This window comes from Ambystoma mexicanum, chromosome 7q (genome assembly GCF_040938575.1).
Source record: "Ambystoma mexicanum isolate Mex_15411 chromosome 7q, UKY_AmexF1_1, whole genome shotgun sequence".
Taxonomy (NCBI): domain Eukaryota; kingdom Metazoa; phylum Chordata; class Amphibia; order Caudata; family Ambystomatidae; genus Ambystoma; species Ambystoma mexicanum.
Window position 1 is genome coordinate 1,131,258,558 of NC_090941.1, and position 26,146 is coordinate 1,131,284,703.

General features: G+C 46.4%; 1 protein-coding gene across 1 annotated transcript in view; it reads left to right on the forward strand.

Moving 5' to 3' along the window:
* The first annotated feature begins 267 nt into the window (after window positions 1-267).
* The window catches only part of LOC138528228 (extracellular calcium-sensing receptor-like), a 121,922-nt gene continuing 96,043 nt past the window's right edge, over window positions 268-26,146 (forward strand). The window contains exons 1-2 of the mRNA XM_069639684.1: window positions 268-326; window positions 1,776-2,067. Of these exons, the coding sequence (XP_069495785.1) occupies window positions 268-326; window positions 1,776-2,067 (351 nt within the window). The remainder of the gene's footprint in view (window positions 327-1,775; window positions 2,068-26,146) is intronic.

Here is a 26,146-nt window from a genome sequence, read left to right on the forward strand (position 1 = left end):
CTCGACTGAAGTGGTTAGTATTTTTTGTCCCAACCCGGGTGGCAGCCGCTGCACGCTCCTTCCCGTGTTGAGCCCATTCCTCACAGTGTAGCTCCCTTCCAGCTGTAAGGACCGTTGCTCTCTCTGGCATTGCCGTGACTTCCTTACTCGGCCTCCCGGCGCTGCTGAAGGCGGCCGTTGTGCGTTCCCTCCTGTGAGGTTCCCCGGCCTCACAGCGCAGTTCCTGCTGCCGATGCCAACACCGGTGCGCTCTACGGCGTGGCCGCGATGTCCCTGCTGCCGCCACCTCCGGTGCTGCTGCTGGCGGGTGTTTTGGGTTCCTTTCCGTGAGACGCCGCTGGTGTCATGAGACCGTTGCGCTCCTGTACGATGACCCGGCTCTCTGCTTGCCCCGACTCCTGCCGGAGCATCGCATCTTCTCCCCTTCGCCGCTGTGCTTCTTTGCAGCTGCGAGGTGTCCCGGGAATCCTCTCCTGCTTTCTCCGAGTTCGGTTTAAGCGGTGTCCTCAAACGAAATGCAGGTCCAAAACGAAAAGCTCCTTCGGGCGAAAATTCTCGGGCGATGAGTCTGGATGCTGCTTCCCTTGCAGCTCCGGCCTGTTTATAAAGAGGGAGATCCCTCCCCTTTTCTATTGTCTGCCCTTCGCGGGCTTTCCTTGGGGTTTGCCGCGCTTCTTAGATTCGCGGGCTTTGCCCGCCTTTTGCCGTGCTGAGTGCAGCATCTCACCCTTCTCCCTAGAGGGGGGAGGCTGGGCGACAGACACTGCCCGGGTTATCTGGTGTGCCTCCTCCATTTTGTGGTGCTCTCGTCGACACTTCCAAAAATAATCTTTTTCTTTTTTTCCTGTAAGTCCAATGGGCCAGCTCCTCCAACTCAAGACACAAAAAACATTGCGCACACCTAAAAAAAAATGGGAAGAAGCACCTCGACGAGGAACCCTAATGAAAATTGGTCTCAACTTGTGCCTAATACGTCCGAAACATTTGGGCGCATCACATTGGACCACAGACAGGTGAATTCATTGGATCTACTGGACATCGACCTATGGGGGGTTGTGAAAGGGAGAGAGGGACGTTGCTGCATATGTTGTGGGATTGTTCCACATTTTGTGATTTTTGGATCAAAGTTCTCGACCGAATACATTTAGTGACGAAGATCAATATTACTAGATGTCCTTAGCATGTTATACAGCTCTTGGAGAGGGAGGGTACACATTGAATATCAAATATGGAAGAGAGATGTGGATTGTTAGAGCATTTAAAATAGCTCACAAACAGATCTCAAAGGTGTGGAAAACCAGAAAGAAACCTCTGACTGAAGCTTGGTTGAATGAAGTGCTTGTACTGTCCAACTAGCAGAAAATAATGTACACAAAGAGAAAACAATCTGATTTGTATGAGGATGTATGGTTATCATTTAATGATCTGTGTGGATAGCTCTGAATTAATTGATGGGCCTTATGATGTTGTGGTTTAAATATTATGTTGTGTTTGAATTTTATAATTTTATTTTTTCCCTGTATGTTTGTGGCTGTTTGTTGTTAAAGGTTCTTAATCTGTTGCATTTATCACTAATGCAATAATGTTGTGGTAGTAATATTGTTGTCCTTGCTTGGTTGTTGAGGCAAAATATGTGTGATTTACAAAGAACAACATTGTACTCTGCATTCTAGCATTTAATTTCTATTTCAAAATTACAAATCAAGCTTTAAATATTTAAAGAAATTAAATGTTCACTTCAGAAAATACTGTATATCTTCTTTATGACATTGTAGGTTGTACATTGGATATTATCGGACAATCCTGGCCATGGTCTTTGCCATAAAGGAAATAAACGAAAGGACAGATCTTTTACCAAACATCACCCTGGGTTTCCGGATCTTTGATTCCTGCTTGTCTGAGATGAAAGCTGTGCGGGGGACCTTGGATCTACTCTCGGGAAAGAAGGCGCCAGTTCCCGGATACAGATGCCCGATGCGTCCACCGCTTGCTGGAATCATTGGGGAAGCATTAACATCCTTAACTGTCCCTATGGCCAGGATAACAGGAGCCCTACACTACCCACAGGTGAGTTGAGATACATATCCTAGGTTAAATACATCCATCTACTGTTGCTGTGTGAATTTCTATGGCTAAGTTTGATTGCTGGTGCTTTTCATACATTCTGAAGATGGAGAGTTTCTCTCCCATGTAATGAGGTCTCTAGGTTGTCATTGCCTTACAGAACATGGACGCTGAGTTGAACTTGATGCAGCTTTCACAAGATGGCAGATCAGCTCCTTTATGCTGGGCATGATGTGATGCGGTTTCTTTTAAGCTTCGGTGGGATTGGCTGCGGCAAGCTTACATGGCTTTAAGCAGACACTTGCAGGGCGGGCATTGCCACTATCCATGAAGGAGATGACAAAGGCCTGGAGGATAAATATAAAGTCTATACCATGTTGGAGGACTCCGTTTTGTGAAGACGAGTGAGACAGTCACAGGCTGTTTGGGCTTTCTTAGACACGTGAGCCTTGAAGGCAAGGTCCCAATATATGGTATCTTAGTGGGTTAGTGCTGGTATTGAGCTGGTGACCGAAGGAGACATATATTTCAATAACCTAATCCTAGACGTGATTGGTTTTGGCAGAGCTGCTGAGAAATGTAAGTTAGGTACCTAGCATCTAGAGGCTGTGTTTCTATCAATATATGTCATCAACACAGATTAAGTTAATATCGATCCTGCACATTTTTGGCCTATTTGCTCTATCTCCATGTGCTGGTGGCCGACGTTCTCCCAGGTGCTCAGTTAGAGACTAACACTGACTAATGAAAGGATGGTGCCCCGCAGGAGGCTGTACAGATGGCCCAAAAACCCAAACGGGCAAAAACAATCCAAGGAGCAATAAAGAGTGCACAAATTGCAAGAAAAACACTTTTTCATTACATGCAATTTCAGCCGGGAACAAAGCAAGCTTAATTCAAAACACTCACATTAAGTGGCACTATGTAAAGGAAACATCACAAGCAATAAGTTGCAACAGTTGCTACAGTTACAAAGCACAGGTACATCCCTAACATCTCCTTGGTTAACGTCATTAGTCCCCTAAGGAAATACATATATTGGTTGTCCCTATTTGCTGAAATCTACCCTGTGACTAAACAAATACAACCCATCTATCAATGACCTAATGTCTGAGACAGCAAACATTCTCTATCCCCATTGGCACAATGTTTTGTGTACAGTTGTTGCAGCGATACCCCTTCCCCATTGGTTGACCCATCCCGAGTATCTCATGGTGAGCTTGACCCATAGAATTGACCAATCAGATGGTGAGGTGTAGACAGTGTGATAACTGAAATTAATACATAATCATGATCCCATGTGACCAGAAATCTGGCGCCCCCTGATGGCTCTCACTCTTGTGGCTCTACAATTGACAGCTCATATTGCGACTCCAATTTGTAGAACATGTTGCCATTCTAGTACACATCCTTCCCTATATCCTGTAATAACAGCTGCCCTCATAAAAAAGACCACTAAGATGCCACTCTTTGAAAATGAAGTTTTCTAATTTATGGGCTAACAGCAGTTCCAATTGAGTAACCATTTGTCACTTAGGGCACTATAACCACAACTGGTTCAAGCCTTCTGGCCACAGCTCAACACTACCCTCTTCTCACCAAGATATGTCTCTCGCCACTAAGGTGGTAAGCCAATGTCTGAAACACAAAACTGTTATAATGTCCTTGTTCGTAGCCCGGGATACTGCTAGCCCCAACAACATCGACAAATCACTGTGCTACATTTCACACCACCTCCAAGGTCAATGACGCCATTTCTGCTCTGGCTGGAGGGAGAAGGAATGAAATCTAACTCACTAGTGAAAACCAAAGTTATAACCACGGCCCAGTCATCTACGGCAACCAAAAGCTACAACTTCTAATGTGGCCTGATTCAACCTGCCAAAACTGTAGCTAATATAACCGAAGGTCTTGCACTGACTTACTCCTTGTAATTGAATAAAAAAATCTTTCTTCAATACAAGACAGTATTTGCCACAACTCCTGAGCAGGCAGGTGCCACAATCCTGTTCAGCTACTGCTCACTAGCAAATTACCATTATGCCACTCGGGCCTACACCCAGAGGTACGTTCTTCAGTGTGTCTGGACTAAATGCAGCTTGCACGTGACAAACATGTCGCACATAATGACAAAAAATGCTGGCACTATTATGGCTGCTTCTCCATGCTATAGGAGCTTTCTTAGTTTGTACGTTCTCTCCTTTGTTTTCTGGGCGTTGGACTTGCATCCCAACAACTCCACAGTTTACATGGAAATGGGAGGACCATCTCATGCAGCTGGAGCCTGCGATCTATGTGCCAATCCAGAGCAGGATCATGTGTTGAATCTGACACAGGTGGCAAGGATATTAAGAATGATATTGTCTGACCATGTCAGTGGCATCCAGGAAGTGGAAGAAAACAGTGAGCTCTGGATCCAGGAAGTGATGACTGTGGCACATGACCTGGATGGGTGGGGGTATGCTGTTGCTTAGTGGTGAGATGTTGGAGCGCGGCTCATGTAGAAGGAGGTGCTGGGAGATCAGTGCAATGGTTCATTGCATTTTTTCTGAACCTTTCCAATGAAAGGTAGGTGCAAAATGAAAACAAATTTACTGCCGTCGTCTGTGTCAAGTGTGGGCTTCGTCAGTGAAGGGTGAATCTAGCCCCTTTAGTGCCGGGGCCTTGTGATGGCATTGATGGAGCACATGACTTGGCTGGTGAGAGTGTCTCACCTGTGATGGCTTTTAGAGCAATGACAGGGAAAATTCTTCAGAGGTAGCTTTGTAGACTGTGAGGCTGTTGATCAGGTCTTCCAAGGATCAACATAGTCCATTTTTCTATTCACCCTGGTGGGATCACGGGTAGGAACGTGGTGTGCTTAGAGTTGTTTTGCATTTGCAAGATAAGATTCTTGTATGAAAAAATCCTTCACAATCTATGATATAAAGCCATGGTGTGCATAAAAAGTATGTGAGAATTATTCGGCAACACACAGAAGAGTGTATGCCCCTCTTCAATATTAAGAACATATTAAGATAGGATTGAATGTTAAATAATATGTCCTTGCAATCATAATGGGCCTCATTCCGAGTATGGCGGTAAGGGATAGCGGCCACCGCTAACGAGAGCGGTGGTGGTAATCCCTTACCGCCATACTCCGAGTTCCCTTAGCGCCATGGTGCTCTTAACACCTGCTTTTAGCAGGCGTTAAATACCATGGCGCTAAGGGACCTTGATGTTAATTACGCCACCGTAATTTACGGTGGCGTAATTGACGCCTTCCCCACTCCCATTATGCCCTATGGGGCAAGAATGGGAATGGGGAAGGGTAAATGGGGATTGGGGAATTACCGCCCCGCCAACCTTGGAATGGGGCGGTAATTCCGCCAACCACCAAGGCGCTGCCGGTCCGGGTACGGCGTCAACCAAGGCGTTAATAGCGCCATTGGTTAGCGCCGTACTCGGAATGAGGCCCAATGTCATGAACCATCGAACTTGCCCCTTCTGGGCTTCCTGGTCCCTGTCACGTCGGGCCTTACACTCCATAATACTACCAACATGGCGGCAAGCTCAGCACGCTGCTCACCAGTCTTCACGTCCTACGCAGTGTCCTCTATAAAGAAGCCACACCCCCGCGGCCCTGCGCGTCTCAACGCTGCTACTAGCTGTGATCGGACGTGTGTTCCGAACCTTCTCTAGTGCTACTTGCTATCCCCTGGCCTCTGTATTCCCTTCTTCCGACTTCTTCCCTCTTTTCTACTTCCCGGAATCTCTGTTCCGCTTCTGCGTGCCCCCAACACCTTCTTGAATACTCCTGGAGTTTGCCGTGATCCTGGGCATCGAAGCTGGACGTAATCTGGAAGCCGAGGACGGCCGAGGACGGCCGAGGACGGGGGCTTATTTAAGTCCCGAACCATACAAAAGAAGACTCCACCAAAGGAGGACATCAGGCAAAATAGACAGGTGAGAAGGGGGGAAACTTGTGACAGATTGAGACGCCACCTGACCGAAGTTGATACAGACATGGAGGCGGCCATCCAGGATCTTATGCGTGGCATGCAAGAACTATCGACCGAAGTACAGAACTTGAAAGCGGAGAACGCCGCGCTGAAACGATTGGTACTCTCACGCGACTCTGCCTCAAAGGACAGCGTGCTGTTGTGCGGCATTGTTGACAAATATGACAGCTGTGCAAAAACCCTCCGAGGATTCCTGGATTCTTGTTTGGTCCACTTTAGCTTTACACCTTATTATTTTTCCACCCCCAGAGCTAAAGTGGCTTTATTATTTCTCACCTTTCCGGGAATGCCTTAGCCTGGGCCACACCATTAGTTAACACTGGAGATTCTCTTTTGGATGATTATGATGGATTAATTACTAAAAACTATGTTTGACCGCCCAGAACAGGTCTTTAGTGCTCAAGAACGTTTACTCGATTTCCAGCAAGGCTCTCAGGACATGCTCACCTACGTAACTCGATTCAAGCAATTGGCTAAAGAGGCGGGTTGGCCTTCTGAAGCTTGCTTCACCCACTTTCGAAGAGGGCTAAATGAAGATGTTAAGGATGAATTAGCCAGGGTAGCACGTCCTAGTTCTTACCTGACACTTATGAATCTTGCTCTACAAATTGATTTCCGAATTGAGGAAAGAAAGGCAGAGAAAAGGAAGACCATGTCAACCATCCAAAAAAATCCTCTTGCAAGCCCTTCAAAATCCGAAGATTCGCCTGCTCCTACAAAATGAACCCGAACCCATGCAGCTAGGGGCCTTCCGTGGACCCATAACCCCCAAGAAAGGCTGAGATGGATCCATACTGGCTTATGCATGTACTGTGCCTCGGACAAGCATTTAGTCAGAGAATGTCCCTTAGAATGTCCCTTAGCCCCTCCACGGCGTTTGGGAAATGCTAGCTCCCGATCCTAGATGGAGCTCAGTTTCGGGAGAGTGATGCAGGCTCCACATCTATACCATCCTTGAACTCTCCTGGACAAAACTCCCTGGTAGTCTTACAGGCCTTTCTATCGTCATCTAAGAAGGAATCCTACCCCATTCTGGCGCTAGTGGACTGTGGGGCCATGGGAATATTCATAGATCAGGAATGGGTCCTTAAACACCATATTCCTTACGAATCCCGGAACGTCCAGCAACCTGTAGAAGTAATTGATGGAAGACCTCTTTCTTCTGGACCCATAACCCTTCAGACTAAGGAAATCGAGCTTGCTATAAACCATCACCAAGAAAGGATAAAGTTTGACATCATAAAATCTGCTAAAAACACAACCCATACATCAATTGGACAGCTGGTTCCCTGTTCTTAGGTTCCGAATTTTGTATATCCCATTGCCTGCTCCAGGATCCTTCACCGACAACATCAGAAGAACATGCAACAACTCAGCAAGATCCTCTTATGGTCTCCAACATCATCCAGGTTCTTAAAACCTACCAGGAATATGCCGATGTGTTCTCTTCTGCTATTGTCTATGCCCTGCCACCCCAAAGGCCTGAGGACTGTGCTATTGAGACTGAACCTTCAGCCGTGATTCCCTTTGGAAGGATGTTCATCCTGCCTGAACCAGAGAAAAAGGCCCTTCGTGAATACCTAGATACTAACCTAAAACATGGCACCATACGCCCATCCAAGTCTCCGGCTGGAGCTTCATTATTCTTTGTTCCTAAAAAAGACACCAAGGAACTCAGACCTTGTCTTGATTATCGAGGTCTTAATCAGTGCACCCTTAAGGATCGTTTTCCATTACCCTTGATCTCGATATCCTGGAAGCCGTAAGAGGAGCCGTAATATTCACCAAATTGGATCTTAGGGGTGCTTGTCACTTGATTCGTATTAGAGAAGGTGACGAGTGGAAGACAGCCTTCAGAACACCCTTCGGTCATTATGAATACTTGGTCATGCCCTTTGGACTCTCTAATGCTCCGGCAATCTTCCAACGTTTCATTGACCGGGTGTTTTCGGATATGCTATTTCTTTTCGTCATCGTCTACTTGGACGATATTTTGATATTCTCTAAGGATCCTCTGAAGCATGAAGAACATGTTAAATCAGTGTTACAATGGCTACGCGAACACAAGCATATAGCAAAACCTGAGAAATGCCTTTTTCATGTTTCCACTGTTCACTATCTAGGATTTGTCCTTAGCCCAGATGGCATAGGCATGGATCAATCCAAGGTTAAAGCCATACTATCCTGGCCAACTCCGACCTCCGTAAAACAGATCCAATCTTTCCTGGGCTTGGCCAATTTCTATCGGAAGTTTATACCATCCTTCTCCGAGATTGTTCAACCGATCATCTCCTTGTTGAAAACAGATACTCCCTATCGATGGACCCCAGCCCAGGAGAAGGCTTTCCAACGCCTAAAAACAGAATTTACACAAGCCCCCATCCTGGTTCAACCTGATATAAATCGACCATTCTTAGTGGAAACAGATGCCTCTAACTATGCCATTGGAGCAGTTCTGAAACAGGAACTAGATGACAGGCTGGAACATCCTATTGCCTATCTTTCACGGACTTTGACCTCCAGTGAAACTCATTACTCAGTCTTAGAAAAGGAACTTCTAGCCATCCGCCAAGCCTTCACCGAGTGGCGTCATTTACGTCTAGGAGCTAAACATCCTGTCCAGGTTCGGACGCACCATCGAAATCTCCAAGTGTTGCAGGCCCTGGAATGCAAGAACAGCTGTCAGGCCCGTTGGGCGTTCTTCTTTGCTCAATACCAGTTCCAAATTCACCATGTTCCGGGAACACAAAACGTAATTGCTGACGCCTTGTCTCGGCGCCCTGACTATGAACCTCCTGATGACCGAGCATTTCCCAAGATGTTTCCCCACACAATAATTGTAGCCCAGGCGACCAGCCTCCTAGATGAAGTCCGCAGTCAGACTCAATCCTCGGAACTCTGGAAAGGTATCTCGGACAGGAAGCAGTGGAAACTGAAGACCAAAGATTGTTACTTGTTCAAAGACAATGCCTTGGTCATCCCAATAAAAAAACTACAGCAAAGGATAATAAATCTCTGTCACGATAATCTTTACTCCGGGCACTGTGGTATTACCAATACCCTCTGATTAATACAAAGGCAATTTTGGTGGCCTGGAGTGAAAAATGATGTACAAAGGTATTTCCAGGCCTGCTCTGTCTGTAATCAAAACAAACATGACAACAAGAGACCAGCGGGTTTATTGCAGCAACCTCCACTTCCAACAAGGCCTTGGGAATTCATAGCAACAGACTTCATTGTGGAGTTACCACCTTCCAGGGGATACACAACCATTATGGTCACCATTGATTTGTTCACCCATGTGGCCCAATTTGCACCTCTGTTTAAACTACCACCCTCGTCAGAACTTGCTGGAATTTTCCTGGAACACATAATCCGACTGCATAGGGCCCCAATACATTTCTCAGTTTTGGAAACATCTTTGCCAGATACTAGGAATCCAACACGCTCTTTCCTCAGGATATCATCCCTCCCCAGATATATAATATCATTGACAACTGGATGCAGAGTCACTGGATGTGCTTAAACAACACGAAAACGGAATTAATGATATTCAGATCCAATCAGGCCAGATCCAAGTTGGAGCCTCAATACAAGACATTCCGTATCAAAGATGCTGTCATACCAGTGGTACCCAAGGTAAAAACCTTGGGCATGATGGTTGAAGCCTCATTAGGATCAGGAGCACAGGTTAGTTACCTATACAAAAACAACCTGTACTACCTGCGTCTCCTGAGAGCTATTAGACCATACATTAACGAGATCAATGCAGCCTCGGTAGCCAGAGCTATCTTGCTATCACGCCTGGACTACGGAAATGCGCTGTTATTAGGAGCCTCAAAAAAGGAGTTAGCCAAATGTCAAGTTATGCAAAATGATGCAGTTCGCATCATTAAAAAGAAAAAACAAAGGGACCACATATCAGATAGCAGGAAGGAACTACATTGGCTCAGAATAGAGGACAGAGTCAAGTTCAAAGCACTGACGATTGTCCACAGATGCCTATTCGGAAAGGCGCCAGCCTACTTCAAGAAGCATTTTTCTTGGTATGTCCCCCGAAGAGGCCTAAAATCAGCAGATACTGGCCTCCTAAACATTCCAGAAGCCAAGCGGGCAACGGGAAGGGGCAAGTCCTTCCTCTTCAAGGCAATCAAATATTAGAATGAGCTCCCTGCGCATTTGAGACAACAAGAAAACTACGCCAGTTTTAGAAAAGCACTGAAAACCAGACTTTTTCAATAGCGGAGGATAACCTTGGCTCCCTTTCACCCAGCGTAGTTATACTCTCAGCTAACTACCGGAGTAATACTAAATGCAAGTAGTCTTTGTCGCGCTCCACCACGCCCTGATGCCTGCGGGCTTTCGGCGCGTAACAAGCATAAGGTAAAGAGTAAAGTAAAGTAAACCAACGGAGCCACAGAGCGCGTAAACCAAACCTTGGAACAATACCTCTGTTCCTTCGCTACCAAGGTCCAGGACGATTGGTCCCTCTTAATATCAGTGGCAGAATTCGTCTATAATAATTCGGACCACTCTGCTATTAAGACCATTCCTTTTTTCTGTAGCCAAGGATTCCACCCTTCGGTTCTACCCTCTATCTTCCTCATCCAACACCAGTTCCTGGATTTAAATGCTCATTAATGTTCAAAGAGAAGCCAAAGAACAATTAGAAAAGGCCAGGAGACAGACCAAACTGTATGCGGATTCCAAACGAAGACCTAGCCCCTCCTACACAATAGGGGATAAGGTTTGGCTGTCTTCAAAACTACTACCACGGCATTTGCGACCAAATAAATTGGCTCCTCTATATTATGGGCCATTCCTTATAAAGGAAATCATCAACCCAGTGGCCTACCGACTCAAGCCTCCAGACTCCTGGAAGAAAATCCACCCAGTCTTTCACACGTCCTTAATAAAGCCATATGTTCAGACCTCTCGAACTAACCTTCGGCCCAAACCAGTAATCATCAATGACCAACTGGAGTATGAGGTCTCCAGGATTTGCGATTCTAGATATAGACGTGGCAAACTCCAGTACCTAGTGGAGTGGAAAGGATATCCCCCTAGTGAACGCACTTGGGAACCTATCTCAAATCTAAATACCCCCAGGCTACTCAGAAGGTTCCATCTCATACACCCTGGCAAACCCGGTGGAACGAATTTCCGGAGGAGGCATGCTGTCATGAATCATCGAACTCGCCCCTTCTGGGCTTCCTGGTCCCTGTCACGTCGGGCTTTACACTCCATAATGCTACCAACATGGCGGCAAGCTCAGCACGCTGCTCACCAGTCTTCACGTCCTATGCAGCATCCTCTATAAAGAAGCCACACCCCCGCGGCCCTGCCCGTCTCAACGCTGCTACTAGCTGTGATCGGACGTGTGTTCTGAACGTTCTCTAGTGCTACTTGCTATCCCCTGGCCCCTGGATTCCCTTCTTCCGACTTCTTCCCTCTTTTCTACTTCCTGGAATCTCTGTGCCGCTACCGCGTGCCCCCAACACCTTCTTGAATACTCCTGGAGTTTCCCGTGATCCTGGACATCGAAGCTGAACGTAATCTGGAAGCCGATGACGGCCGAGCGGGCTTATTTAAGTCCCGAACCATACGAAAGAAGACTCCACCAAAGGAGGACATCAGGCAACATAGACAGGTGAGAAGGGGGGAAACCTGTGACACATAATGAAATATACTTATATATTATCAGTGAGAGCATCATGTGCCTGTGTGTGTCAAATGAAGATTATTGGCTCTGAAGGAATTACCAGTTTACAGCTGTTGTTATAATTGCCTGGCTATGCAGTGCAACCTGTCTAGTGGTATTCCTAGATGCGTTGTTTAAGCAAGCTCAGAACCTGCTGAGTTTATTAGGCAGAATTATATGCACTACCCTTTGGGAACACCACACACAATTAAGACTACAAGTGACAGTACTAATTGACCTTTGGTACAAGCCTGTACTACACAGTAAAGTGGTAGTGATGGCTGAGCAGCCAGACTTATCTCAAGAGTAAGTGAGCAGTATCAGATAGTTACACAAAGGACAGCAATTACTATGATTCAGGCAAACACTCATTCAAGGTTTCTAAGTAAAAGAATATATATTTATTTACTCAACAGTTGTATGACATTTCACTATTATAAGCAGTCTAAAAATCACAATCTTAAATACACCACACCACTCCCAATAAGTTTCAGACAAGTTAAGCTCACAAAATGAAGTGGCAGCAAAATGGCATTCTAGCAATTTAAAAGGGAGGGAAAGACAAAGTATAGCAGTGTGCGAAGCAGTGTGTCTGGCTGAGGACGTGAGGACAGATCTCTGCCCAATTGCTCTCTGCTTACTACGAGGATTTTGCAGCAGTCCTGTTTTCATCTTCAACGAACTTTAGCCCTTCCTACTCATACACCGTGCATGCGTGGAGTGCGAAGCAGTGTGTCTGGCTGAGGACGTGAGGACAGACTTCTGCCCAATTGCTCTCTGCTTACTACGAGGATTTTGCAGCAGTCCTGTTTTCATCCTCAACAAACTTTAGCCCTTCCTACTTATACACCGCGCATGCGCGGAGCGCAGCGCGGTGTGTGAAGCAGTGTGTCTGGTGTCTGGAGACGGGAGACGGGAGGCACGGTAAGCGGACCCCCTCCGTCGCACTGTTTTCCTTAAGGACTGTGCACATTCACTATACATCCACTGTCACCCAATTCACCTAACTTAATTGCACCTTTAATTTGCCCCCATGGCCCCACCTTCCCCAACGGCCATGGGGAACCTGCGCCGATGCCTGCGAAGTAGCAAATTACAAACAGAAGCCGGCGAAGGGAAGGCTCGGCAAGCAGGCAAAGCTCCGACTACTTTAAGTACTCAGGGAAATTCTGAAGCCACCAGTAATCCGGCAGTTCCGCGGACCCAAAGGGTCTCCTCTGCTCGTGATACTACAGGCGCTATCGGAAGAAGAAGGCATGGCCACAGACCAGACTTCTTCAGCAGGGGAGGCAACTGCCCACAAACCGGAAAGAGTCGTGCTTAGCAACCCCAGTTCGTCTCCAAGACTAATGCTGCCGCAAGCCCCCGGCCGTTGCACCGTATCGACAAGGGACTCCCAGCTGGAGACTGTCAGAGGACGGTCTGGGCGGGGGTCTAAACGGTCAGGGGTGGCAAGTCAGGACCAAACATCTAACACCGACCTTTTAAAAGAACATCTCCCAGCAGCGACCGGCCCCCATTCACCCATCACAGAGGCCAGGCCAGCAGACTCAGCTGAGCAGGCAGCGGTGCCGCGCGGCACTGTATTTGTAACTGCTGCTCAAATTCATTCAATATAGAAGCCACCTGTAGGCCAGTTAAGGCATCCACAGCGGGCACTCTCCAAAACTACACCCTTAAGAATCAGCTCAAATGATGCGTGGGACACAGACAACGAGGAGCAGGTGAGCCCACCAAACAGGCGGGACAAAGATGACTCAGTATTTGAAGTAGGTTACGATGCGACTATTAACCAGCAGGATCTAATTTCAGAGCCACGAACGAGAGAAGAACAGATTATGGCTGCTGTGGGCCAAGTCCATGGGCCTCATTACGACCCTGGCGCTAAACCATTGTGCTATTAGCACCATGGTCCATGCCGGGGTCCGCCATGGTGAATGGCGGAATTACCGCCCCATTCCAAGGTTGGCGGGGTGGTAATTCCCCATTCACTATGGGCCCTTCCCCATTCCCATTTTTGCCCCATAGGGCTCAATTGGAATGGGGAAGGCGCTAAGTACGGTGTCGCAAATTGCGGCACCGTACTTAGCACCAAGGTCCCTTTGCGGGTTGGATTTTAACGCCTGCAAAAAGCAGGCATTAAAATCGCCAACCTGCAAAGGGACCTCGTAATCAGGCGTTAAGGGGTTAACGGCGCCGCCACCTTTTGCTGCGCCGTTAACCCCTTAATGCCAGGGTTGTAATGAGGCCCCATGTCTCACCTATTACAGGCCCCACTTCAAATCTGGCCGCAGACCGCCTTGAAGGCCCAGATGATGACCAGACCACGGGAAAAGGGACTTGGGACAGTACTACAAGGAAACTCAACCCTGCTATAGAGAATCTGACTACTAAGGGAAGTGTCAAACCAAAAAACCCTCTAGATAAAATGCCTACAAAGAAACATCGGAAAGCAGGCCTCAGAACCCAGGTGCGCCTAAAAAGTTTCCCAACTCCTATGATCTCGTCATCTTTGAAAGAATATTTCCTAAAGCAACATAAAAGGAAATTGGACCAAGACCCTGAGCTCTCAGATGCAGAAATCTTGGAGGCCATCCAAGATCCTCCGCCGGTGAACAAAGCCCGAAAAACAGATCAAATCACACGGGAGCTTACTTCAAGCCCCAAACTTCCAACTCAGACAGGGTCAAATACTGATTCCAGAATAGAGACAGAGAGTTTGGAAACCTTAGGTGACACTCTGCCCCAGTCAACAGCATGTGTCCAGTCCGCATCGTCTACAAGAGCAGACGATTTAGAAAAGACAAAAGAAAGAGTAGACCCTGAGCTAATGTCCGAAGCTGTGAACACATCAATTCCATGTGCTTCGGCATGGGATAGGGCAAAGTATATTACAAGACCGGCTCAAGCTGAGGACCATTAAGCATGGACTCAACCACATATTCAAGGAAACATCAGCAGCAATTCTGGGACTGGCCCGCCTACTTTCCAAGAAATCACGATACCGCCGGAGAAAAGACAGTCTGATAGACCCCCTCAGCATTCAAATGATAAAGGACCAAACACCCCGGCCAAAAGTAGACAGCTAAGTGAAATTATAGGTGCTCCACAAAAAGAGTCTCCCTCAAAGAAAGCGGACTTACTATCAATCATGTCAGCATTTACGATTGCATTAAATCCATTTGGAAAGCTCTATGTGTCAATAAATGAGGCCCTCAAAGACAACACCACAATGATAGCCACTTAACTGCCATAGAACGTAATGCAAACAAGACTCAGGTGGACTTGGAAGAAAAAATAACCAGATTGGAAGACGATCTCAAGAAAAGAGCCCAACTGGCCCAAACTGTTAAATCTTCATGTACTAAGTCCACTCAGACCATAGAGGGATGGAAACAAAAGGACTTGGCCCCTATCTTCTCAAAAATTCCACAAAGGACCTCTCCATTAATACCGGACCCTGGAACCTCAAAAGTGGCTATAGGGAGTGCGGAGCAGTCGAAGAAACCAAAATTGTCCAATTCCTCAACATACACACAGGACAAGCCGACGAAAGTTCTACTGGTTCCAAGTAACAGCAGTCGGGAGGAAAAGAAAACAAAGCCACAGGAATTGAAAAGTCCCTCATCGGACAATATCTGATTCCTGTCTAAACCATCACGTGCACTCAAATGGAGTGACGACTCTGAAATCACCTCGAACCTGATGAATCTGTCGCAGGACTAAGACTCATTGGAAGCAATCCCTTCACCATCAGGAACGTCAGTGATTGAACATAAGCTTTCTCAAATAGCTCCCGCAGAACAGGTGCTAACGACCCCCCAGATTGAACAAAATCAAAGGTACAGAGGCCCAGCTGACCATCACCAGAGGCCTCGATCGAACACTCCCAGCATCGCCATAGAGGCAATAAAAAGTCTAAAATCAGAAAAGGCAGCCAGTCACAGATCCAATCGGGGAAGTGATATAAGATCTGACCAAAAATATTGGTCAGGCAGGCACCGAGTGCCATCATACAATGTGGTTCCAAGATTCAAAGATGCCAAATTGAAGAAGAACTTAAAATTGGCAGAAATGTCACTTTTCATACTGGAGCAAATTTCAGTGAAGAAAAGCTATTTGGTACTGAACCGAAGGATGGTACTGAAAATATTGAGAAATGTTAACAAGCTTCGACACTTAACAACTGATGATTTCCAGTTTATTGAGCCTTATCATCGTGAACATAGAGCTAAAGCATATCTACACATAAGAACTAAGGCAATAAGCGAAATCTCTACAGAAGTATCAAAAGATCTCCACCACCTAGGGCTTAAATTACAACAGCTACAGAAACCCTGCATAGATGAACTCGATCAAGGAACGAAGAAGAGGGGGTCTTCGAGGAAGCCTACTGATCTATCAAGATATGAAGTATATTACAAAGATAATAGATGGCAAGATCCTCCAAGGAGGCGTGAAAGGGTGATGACTGAGCATTCTTCGGATTATTCAAAAAATTGGGTGACCGACAAGTACCCAACATTCAAAACCCCGAAAATATCTTCGGAAAGAAAACATGACACACAAAATAAGGGAGTGGATTCAGCAATCTCTAATACCGAACGGAGTGAAACGGCCACAATTAAACCGTGGAAGTGGATCGACGATACCTTCAGCCGTAACCAGAAGAAATAGCAGCGTGCCCAGTGTTCCACAGATATCTCCTGGCAGGCAGAGAAACCAACAACACCAATCAATAAGAGTGCACTGTTAATAGCATCATGGAACACAGGAGGATATCGCCACCTAACCCGATCCAGTGACGTAAATTTAGGCACATTTGACCTGATTTGTTTACAAGAAACCTGGCTAATGGATAAGCCATCCCTAGACCAGCATCCAGGTTAATTTTGGGAAGACCATCAGCGGGCCTATTGACTGCAATCTGTTTGGGCTCAGGGATCATCCCGAAGGAAAAAATTACGGAAGCCTACGTTATGCTGGCCACCTTAACCACATGGTGTCATCAAGATCTGGAGCTAGACTCATGGGTAACATCAGAGCTGGCCATAATCAACCTGTACTGGAACCCTGAGAGAACAACTACTAAAGATTTCTGCAACTTAGTAGCTAATGCCATTGACGAACTCACAGTCGATCGTGAAGTGGCTAACATCATAATTTGCGGAGATCTTAATGCAAAATGTGGAGCGGTGCCTGCAGATGGTCCAGTACCATTGATTTGCCCGCGGGTCGACGAATGAGGCCTAGCGTGGTCTAACCTAATGAAGTCGAAAAAGTTCCATAACGTGACGACGCTTCAAGATCCTGTCAATCTGATCCCTACTTGGGAGAGGTTAGAAACATTTGCCACCTTGGACTACATCTTCATTACTGAAGGCTTGATCCCTTATTTCACCTCCTTTAAGGTCCTGAAAACCATCGAAAGTGACCATAATCTCCTACGAATGTTGTGGGGTGGCGTGTGCCCTGCAAAGCTACACTATTCGTCTGTCATCGAATCGAACAAACAACAAAATCGGCTTTGTCTAACCTCTGAAAATATTAGAACCTTTAAGGACACATTACGCCGGAAACAAGATCTTACAAGCAGCGGCATGATGGAGAAGAGACCCGAGTATGTGTCCCTACTGTCTCTCCACAAGGTGAGCTTTACTGGAAAGAATCAAAATCATTTAAAACATAACCACACTTTTGACAACACGGTGGTGGTGAAACGGCGAGGACTGAGAAAGTTAAAAAGCCTCGCACTCAGAAGCAAAACCGAAGAATCTTGGACCGCCTATTACATCGGAGCGAAACATTACAAAGCATGGCTTAAACATCAGCGAGGGGTCTTGTACCAAAATGACGCAGAAGCCATGTTAAATACCTGGACCTCAAGGAATACAAGTCACTTCTGGACCCTACTTAAAAGCATAAATCGCCAGAGGGCTCATTCACTATCAAATGCTGTTACTCAACAAAGCTGGATCACGCACTTCACTGAACTGTACCGCCTTCCACCTACTACGGAACCAAAGATACTATCTTCGAATGACGAGATATGGATCCAACTAACCAGTGTGGCTGACATTACCAGAGTAATCACTAATTTAAAATCATCAAAGGCACCAGGCCCGGACGGACTGACCAATTTAGATCTGAAAAGACATTCGAAAGAATGAGCAGCCGTGATTAGCGAACTCTTTAATTACTGCCACAAATCGAAAAAAAATCCAAAAACATGGACAGAAGCAGTCCTGGTTCCGATTTTCATAAAAGGGAAAAGAGACAGTCCGGCCAACTACAGACCAATAGTTCTGCTTGACATCATTGGTAAGATCTTCGCATCTCTCCTGTTGATACATTTTAAAGAATGGGCCAAAAAATCTCCATCAGAAGACATCTTTCAAACTGGTTTTCAAAAGGGCGCTGGTAAAGGGATTAACGTTCGAATTCTAAACATCATCAAAGCCAAAGTGAAAGGAGGTGCGCCCAAAGTCTACATGGCGATGGTGGATCTGTCGCAGGCTTTCGACATGGTTGACCGTAATAAATTATGGCTAAAGCTAATAACTTGGAACTGCCCATGTCCTGTGCTTGAACCAATAATGGCACTACACACAGCGACATCAATGCGGGTTCGATTAAGTCAACAAGGCATTCTTTCAGATCCAATTTACACGGAGCGAGGAGTCAAACAGGGATGCCCTTTGGCTCCAGCCTTTTTCATAGCCTTCATTGGAGATTTTCAGAACTCAGAAAAATTGGTTCGATCTTTCCCTCCTAAGGTGGGAGCATGTAAAGTCTCAAGACTGTGGTACGCCGACGACCTGATCCTTATGGACCAGACTATAATAGGTCTCCAAAGGCAACTAACTAACTTAACCACATATATGGGAAACAGGAATTTGCAAATCAACAAAAATAAAACCAAAATCCTCCTATTCGCCAAATCACTAAAGGAAAGCAAAAAACAGCCCAGTCTGGTACCTCGAAAAGACAAAAATCGAAGTGGTAAAAGAATTCAAATATTTGGGTGTCTGGATTGATAATACCTTGAATGAGAACTCTCTCCAGAAATCATTGTGGGAAAAAATAAGAAACCTGACGGAGCAAACTCGAGCTGTAGACAAAAAATTTGGGAAATGTTCATGGTCCCCAGCTCTTCAATTCTATAAGTCAAAAGTTGTCCCTGCACTAACTTACGGAATGGCGGCTAGTTTAAATCTGCCTGCAGAAATCTGGACCCAGTTGGAAGGATTTCTGTGGAAGTCGGTACTGTGCCTGCCCAAATCAGCCCCAATGGTGGCAATTTGTCGCGACTTGGGTCTGTCTTCTCTAGCCTCAGTGGTGGTACAAAGCGCAATTCAGCTGTATAGAAAAACTCTGCTACCAAGCTCTCTACCAAATTTTCAGGTAGTTGCCACTGAAATCAATAAAGGAACTTGCAAACCTCTAATTGCATGGGCTACAAAACTGCAAGCCAAACTGGAAGCAGTAGCCTGTACTGAAGAGATTCTAATTACAAATCCAGGCCGAGTAAAGAGGAAATTAGACCAACAAGACTGGATCAACACTAATGAGAAGATCTTGTTGTACAAATCCCTAAAGCATCTACCATCGAGCCATAACAGGCTAAAAGTCCTGTGAGAAATTCCCAGAAAAAGAACTAAGAAAAACTTACATGCGAGCCCGGCTGAACTTACTACCATCTAGGGAAATTTTGGCCATTCGAGCTCAATCCTCTATATCAGACTGCCATCTCTGCAAAATCGTTGATCAAGTAGAAACACTACGACACCTTCTCATGTCCTGCCCAGCTTTAGCACTGGTGAGACAAGCATACTTGGCACCACTTATTTCACATCCGTCAGTACTAAATGAAGAAACTGGATGGTACCGGTTGATTGCAGGTGACTCAGCTAGATGGTCCAGGATGGCAGCAAAATTTCTGGTCGTAGCCTTGAAAAGAGCTAACTCGGCAGATATTAGTCTGCTCCCCGCTAATAGTCCCTGCTGAACGACTCGCCCTAAAGTGGTGTCTTAAGCAGCTTACAAACGGCACAAAAACATGAGAATGCAGAATCTTTTGTAAAAACCTAAAAGGTTAAACACAATAAATAAAAATAAAAATAAAAAAATATATAGCAGAAATTGAACCACACCAACAGGTCAGTACCCAGGGCAATACAGCAACAGGGACTACAGTGATAGAATCAGCTAGAAAAAGCTTAGGGCCAAAGTCAATGGTTCAAAAGTCTTTTGGTCAAGATTCATAGTTCAAAGTAATTCGCGGTAAAGTTCGTGCCACGGTTTCCGGATGAAGTTGGTCGGCAGAAAAGTTAATGTTAAAAGAAGAGAAGGACAAGCCCTCGGTTTGGCAGAAGGTTTCACACACTTTCACCGCGGCTGAACGAAACGAACAACCGGGTTTGCACAGTACCTTAAAACGGAGATGGAGCTCCAGCTGAGGCAGACGATCCTGGTATTTCCTGCAGGCTCACGGTTCCTGAAGTGACTGTCGGACTGACAAGAAGTAGGAATACTAGAGTGTCCTGCGCTACCCAGGGAAGAAACCAGCAGCAGAGCAAAGCAACAAATAAAAGCCTTAAAAACCCAAGCAGGGTCTGACCTTCCTGGCTATCTGGCCCACTGTAGCTCTGTACAGCGAATTCGACCAGAGGAGGGGTCCTGGCTTGAAGTTTGGGCCAACTGGTTGGTCCCACCAGCTCAAGGGAAGAAGTTTCCTGGAGGATCTTCTCTGTCGTCGGATTCTGAAGATTCGGACCTGCAGCAGGGCTTCACCGGCCGGTTCAGTCGTTGTAGGGGTCCTCTTCCATCAGCTCCTCGTTGGTTCTTTCATTCTAGTGGCGACTCTGCCTTTCCTGTCCCAGAGACCGGCTTTTTATGCAGTTTTCCCCTATTAACACAGCCTGGCTGTCAATCACACAGCAGGCCGGCTGTCCTGGCAAGGACAGTCACCCAGCCAATCAAACAGGAGTGTGACTTGGGTTACCCATGGCAGGGGTCCTAAGACACCTCCCTCACATCCTGCCTACCCAGACTTTCAGGTGCCTTAAGGGGGGCTTCTGTGCAGAAGCCCACGAAAAGACGGCGAACAAAGGAACCAAACCTTGTTTGGCACGCAGAGTAAAACACGAGAAAGACTTTTACAACAAGAAATGGTGAATAAACCCAGCCGAAGTAATATTAAAATTAATATGGTCAAGCGGGTTTATGTTTGAGGCTACTATGATAGCCTAAACAATATCATGGATATATAAGATAACCGCGGTAGAACAAATAGGGTAGTCACCACTGCCACCAGCCAAGTCTTGATGAAAAGGGAGTGAAACAGTGCTCTAAGAGACACAGACAAAAAGGGATAAGAATGAACCCTTTCCAATACTCCATGTAAGATGGGGTGTACTGGGTATGTGGTTTAAAGAGACTACATGAGGTTAATGGCAACTTTACATGTTTCTAGGGGACAGTAGTCAGCCACAGAAAAATGGAATCAGGGGGAAGTCTAAAAGACACCCCTGTGTCACTGCACTGAGGGTGCTGTGTAACACACACAAAAGTGGTGCTCTTGGAGTAGGTGAAGCTCCAGAGCCCAAGATCACACAAATGGTAAAACACACACAGTAAAACACATGTAAGAGTGGGAAAAAGGCTCACACTCTTACCAGGTGAAGGATTTAATCCACTCCTGGATGAATCTCTACCTATAGTCATTTATAAACATCCTAGAGAGACCATCAGCATTTTGGTGGTGACATCCTTTATTTGCAGACTATATGACCTACAACCCTGTTGAGGTACACCACTCTTTTTTTAATGTATAGGGGATCTGTTCTACCAGTCCCTCAGAAGTTGTAACAACTCCTGAACCTACAATAGGCTTTTTCAAGGGGTCCTTAGAAAGGAATCCCTTAGATCTAGTGGGGCCTCCATGGTTCCTCACCACCTCGCTGTCATGATCTCTGCTTCCAAGGAGCCAGGACCAGCCCAACGTCCTTGGAAGCAGGCCCCTAACCCTAACCCTAATCCTAGGCACCAGCCGGTCCCCACTGGGACCTTTTGGACCTTGTCCTGGCGCCGGTGGCACCAGGCTCATCAAAACCATCGGTCCCGGCACTGGAAGCGCCGGGCTCATAATATGTGTGAAGATGCTTGGGTGGACTTACCTGCAGCAGACCATGCTGCTTACTTACCAGCTACTTAGAAGCCCTCTGTGAACAAGAACTACTTTATTACCTGGGTGGGGCAGCTCCACTCCCTGGATACAGCACTGGAACTCTTCTGGAACTGGAACTCTTTTCTTACCTAGGCGGGGCCGTGGAGGAAGACGCCTCATCACTCCAAGGCTATTTAAACCACACCCGATAGATGAAGCGTGCTTCGCGTCATTCTGCATCTGCAGCAGAACGCTCACCGAGTCTGTTCCAGCCTTTCTTCTTTCGATCCTGAACCTGCAAGAATTATACTTACCATTTCTGTGTCCAGTCAACAGCAGCACCTGCAAGGAAAAGAAACAACAGGTTAGCAAGGCAACCTTTACACGCAGTGCTTACTCACCTGATCCATCGGTTGCGGTCGTTTCTTCACGCTGCACCTCCGCCTGCAAAGACAAAAGCATTGTAATACTTACCGGCACGCCGTGAATTCCGGATTTCTTCATTTTGCATCGCCGCCTGTGAAGACAAAAGCACTGTAATTACTTACTGGCATTTTGCGGACTCCGGCGCTGAAAACCACCATCTGAAAGACAAAAGAAGAGACATTAGTCAGGTATTTACTTACGCCCATCGCGCTCGTCGCAGTAGAACTCCTGCGAATACTCCGGCGTCACTTCAGCACGAACTAAGCTGCAAGGAAAAAGACAGTTAGAGCGCTTGCCTTACTTACGAATTTCCAGGCGCTTCACTCCATCTTCCATCTCAAGAGTCCTGCAAGACAAAAAGGAAGCATGATACAGAGTCTTATTCAATAATAACGTGCCACGCACCAAAAGACTATAAAGACTAAAGGTGTCCAGAAACTCACCGCTCGTGCAGATAACGATGGTAACCATCCTCTGAATTCAAGAGGCCTATGTTTCGCCAGTGAAGGAACTGGCAACGGCACCCTGCACCAGACGCAGATGGAGAGTCCAGCATTCACCTATCTAAGGTGAGCACGTTGACCTGGGGGCTCTACGAAAGCTAGGAAGAGAGAGAGAGAGAGGGACATTCAACAACCCAGACCATTAACCCCCATATTCTTTCACCTGCAGAAACCTCACCCTTCGAGTTCGACACACAGTGCGAAGAGGTTCGAACCCAGGAGCCAATCGAGTCCTGCACATCACTTTTCGAGTCACAGACACCTTCCTGCCAAGACCAGCGCCTCCGTGGGAATCAGGTGAGCGTTACAGAACGCGAAGCTCACCACAAAACTCCTACCCAGGCGCAATGGAAACCTCAGACACTGATCAATTAGCCCAGTTGCTCGGGGAATTAAGAGCTGAAGTACATGCAGCTCGTCAGGAAACAAACTCACTAAGAAGAGAACTGATAATTTCCAAGGAGCGAACAGAGGACCTCGCTAGGCAGTTGCTACAAACGCAGGCAGGACAGACACCTTTGCCCGCTCCAGGAGGAAGTTATCCTTCTGCATCATCTTTAAATCCAGTGCAAATCAATCTACCCGGTAATGTGCCCTTGGCTCCGCCCGAACGCTTTTCTGGTGATCCAAAGAAATTCGCAGTGTTCATCAACCAGTGTCGCCTACACTTCTTATGTCGACCAGCTGCATTCCCAACAGACCAGACCAAGATGGCTTTCGTGCTTTCTTATCTCAGTGGCAGCGCCGCAGATTGGTCGATCCCTTTAGTCACCCAGGATGATCCGGTTTTACATGATTTCCAGGCCTTCCAATCCAGCATGGAGAAACTGTTCGCAAGACATGCACAAGGGCAGGCCTTGGACAATGAACTTCTTTCATTACGACAGGGTAATCAAGACCTCTTGACTTATATAGCCTCATTCAACAGACTTATAGTGGAAACTCAATGGCCCGAGGATAAGAGAATAACGCTTTTCTACAGAGGCCTGCGTGGAGAGCTCAAGGATGTGTTCGCTCAAGTTGTGAATCCTCCACAAGAATGCTCAGACTATATTGACTTAGTTGTCCAATTGGACCACAGACTTCAGAACAGGAAGGCTGATCGTTCCAAATTTGATACCTGAGTGTTTTCTAAACCACAGACCTATACTAAGGGAGCTGACACTGTGGAACCCATGCAAATAGGGGGCATGAAAGGACCTTTAACCCAGAAAGAGCGGGAAAGAAGAAGACAGCTGCAATTATGGCTCTATTGCGGAAACTCAGGGCACTTTCTTCGGGACTGTCCAGTGAAACCAGCTAAGAAGGCTGTAGGAGCCGCAGATACCTGTACCACAAATTCTGATCAGGGAAACGACCTAGCCCGACAAGAGTAGAGGTCCTCTTGCAGAGCGTTAAGATCTGTCCCGTGACCTCGCATTTCGTGGTACCCATGGTCCTCATTAGTCCTGAACGTCCGGATTGTTTGCATGCAATTGAAGCTTACATCGACAGCGGAGCAATCAGTAATTATGTGGACCGTGAAATGGTAACAAGGATGAATCTACCCCTTGTCCCTAAGGCAGTAAGAGATGTCATTACTACTGTGGATGGCACGGAGATAGCCTCCGGACCAGTAATGCACGCCACCCAAGAAGTGACGCTAGTGAGCCAAGATGGACACCAAGAGAGAATCGTGTTCGATGTGATCAAGGCCCCTCAGTTCCAGATCATTCTGGGAATCCCTTGGTTAGAGAAGCACAATCTTCAGATCGATTGGCGAGCAAAGAAGGTTTTAGTTTCCAGAATGTTTTACCACTTGTTATCCTCGACCTGATGTTTCACTGGCGGCAATCTCTTCTGAGGAGGTTCCCAAATTACCTCCCAAATACCAGGAATTCCAAGACGTCTTCCGGAAGTATCAAGCTAACACCCTGCCTCTTCATAGGTCTTACGACTGTCAAATAGATCTGATACCCGGAACAACTCCTCCTTGCAGCAGGATTTATGCCCTCACCGAGCCAGAGAATCTTCACCTCAGACAATACCTGGACCAATACCTAGCTAACAGGTTTATCCGTCCTTCAAAATATCCAGCTTCATCGGCTTTGTTCTTCGTTCCGAAAAAGGAAGGAGACCTTAGGACTTGCATAGATTACCGCGCCCTGAATCAGATCACCGTTAAAAACAGATACCCGTTACCTTTGATCCCTGAACTCCTGGACCAAGTCAAAGACGCATGTATATATACAAAGTTGGATCTCAGAGGAGCCTACCACTTGGTACGAATAAAAGAGGGCGATGAATGGAAAACGGCCTTCCGCACCAAGTATGGGCTATTCGAATATCAAGTGATGCCCTTTGGACTTTGTAACGCTCCTGCCGCTTTCCAATATTTTATGAACGATGTCCTTAGAGAACTCATAGACGTGTGTGTTGTTGTCTACATTGATGACATCCTCGTCTATTCATCATCTAAAGAGGAACATCAGAGACACGTTAAAAAGGTTCTCGAGAGATTGCGTCAACATAACCTTTTTGCTAAGCTTGAAAAATGCGTTTTCAATGTAACTGAAGTCGAGTTCCTGGGATTCATATTGTCACCTACCGGAGTTCATATGGATTCAAAGAAAGTCGATGCGATCATCAAGTGGCCATCACCAACCTCTGTAAAAGGAGTTCAAAGCATGTTAGGCTTCGCTAACTTTTACCGCAGATTTATTCCTGAATTTTCTCGAATAGTCCAGCCCATCACCGCTCTGTTAAAAAAGAACAAATGTTTTGAGTGGTCTTCTGAAGCAGAACAAGCTTTTCTGGACTTAAAAGCTAAATTCATTTCTGCACCTGTTCTAAAATATCCTCGCCCCGAGCTCCCCTACATCGTAGAAACGGATGCTTCTAGTCTTGCTATGGGGGCAGTTTTATCTCAAAGAGATCAGGTCACACACCAATTACATCCTGTAGCCTTTTGGTCCCGCAAGTTCTCGGCTCCCGAGATCAACTATTCAATTACAGACAAGGAACTTTTAGCTATCAGATCAGCCTTTAAAGCCTGGCGGCATTATCTTTTAGGAGCCAGACACACAGTCACCGTAATGACTGATCACCGCAATTTACAATATCTAAAGACGGCCAAAGCTCAGTCTTCCAGACAGCTTCGCTGGGCTCTGTTTCTGGCTGAGTTTGACTTTATAATTACCTATCGACCAGGCAGTAAGAACGGAAAAGCGGATGCCCTCTCCCGGATGGGAGTAGATGAACATTTGACCAATCCAGAACCAATACCCATAATCCCAGAACAAAG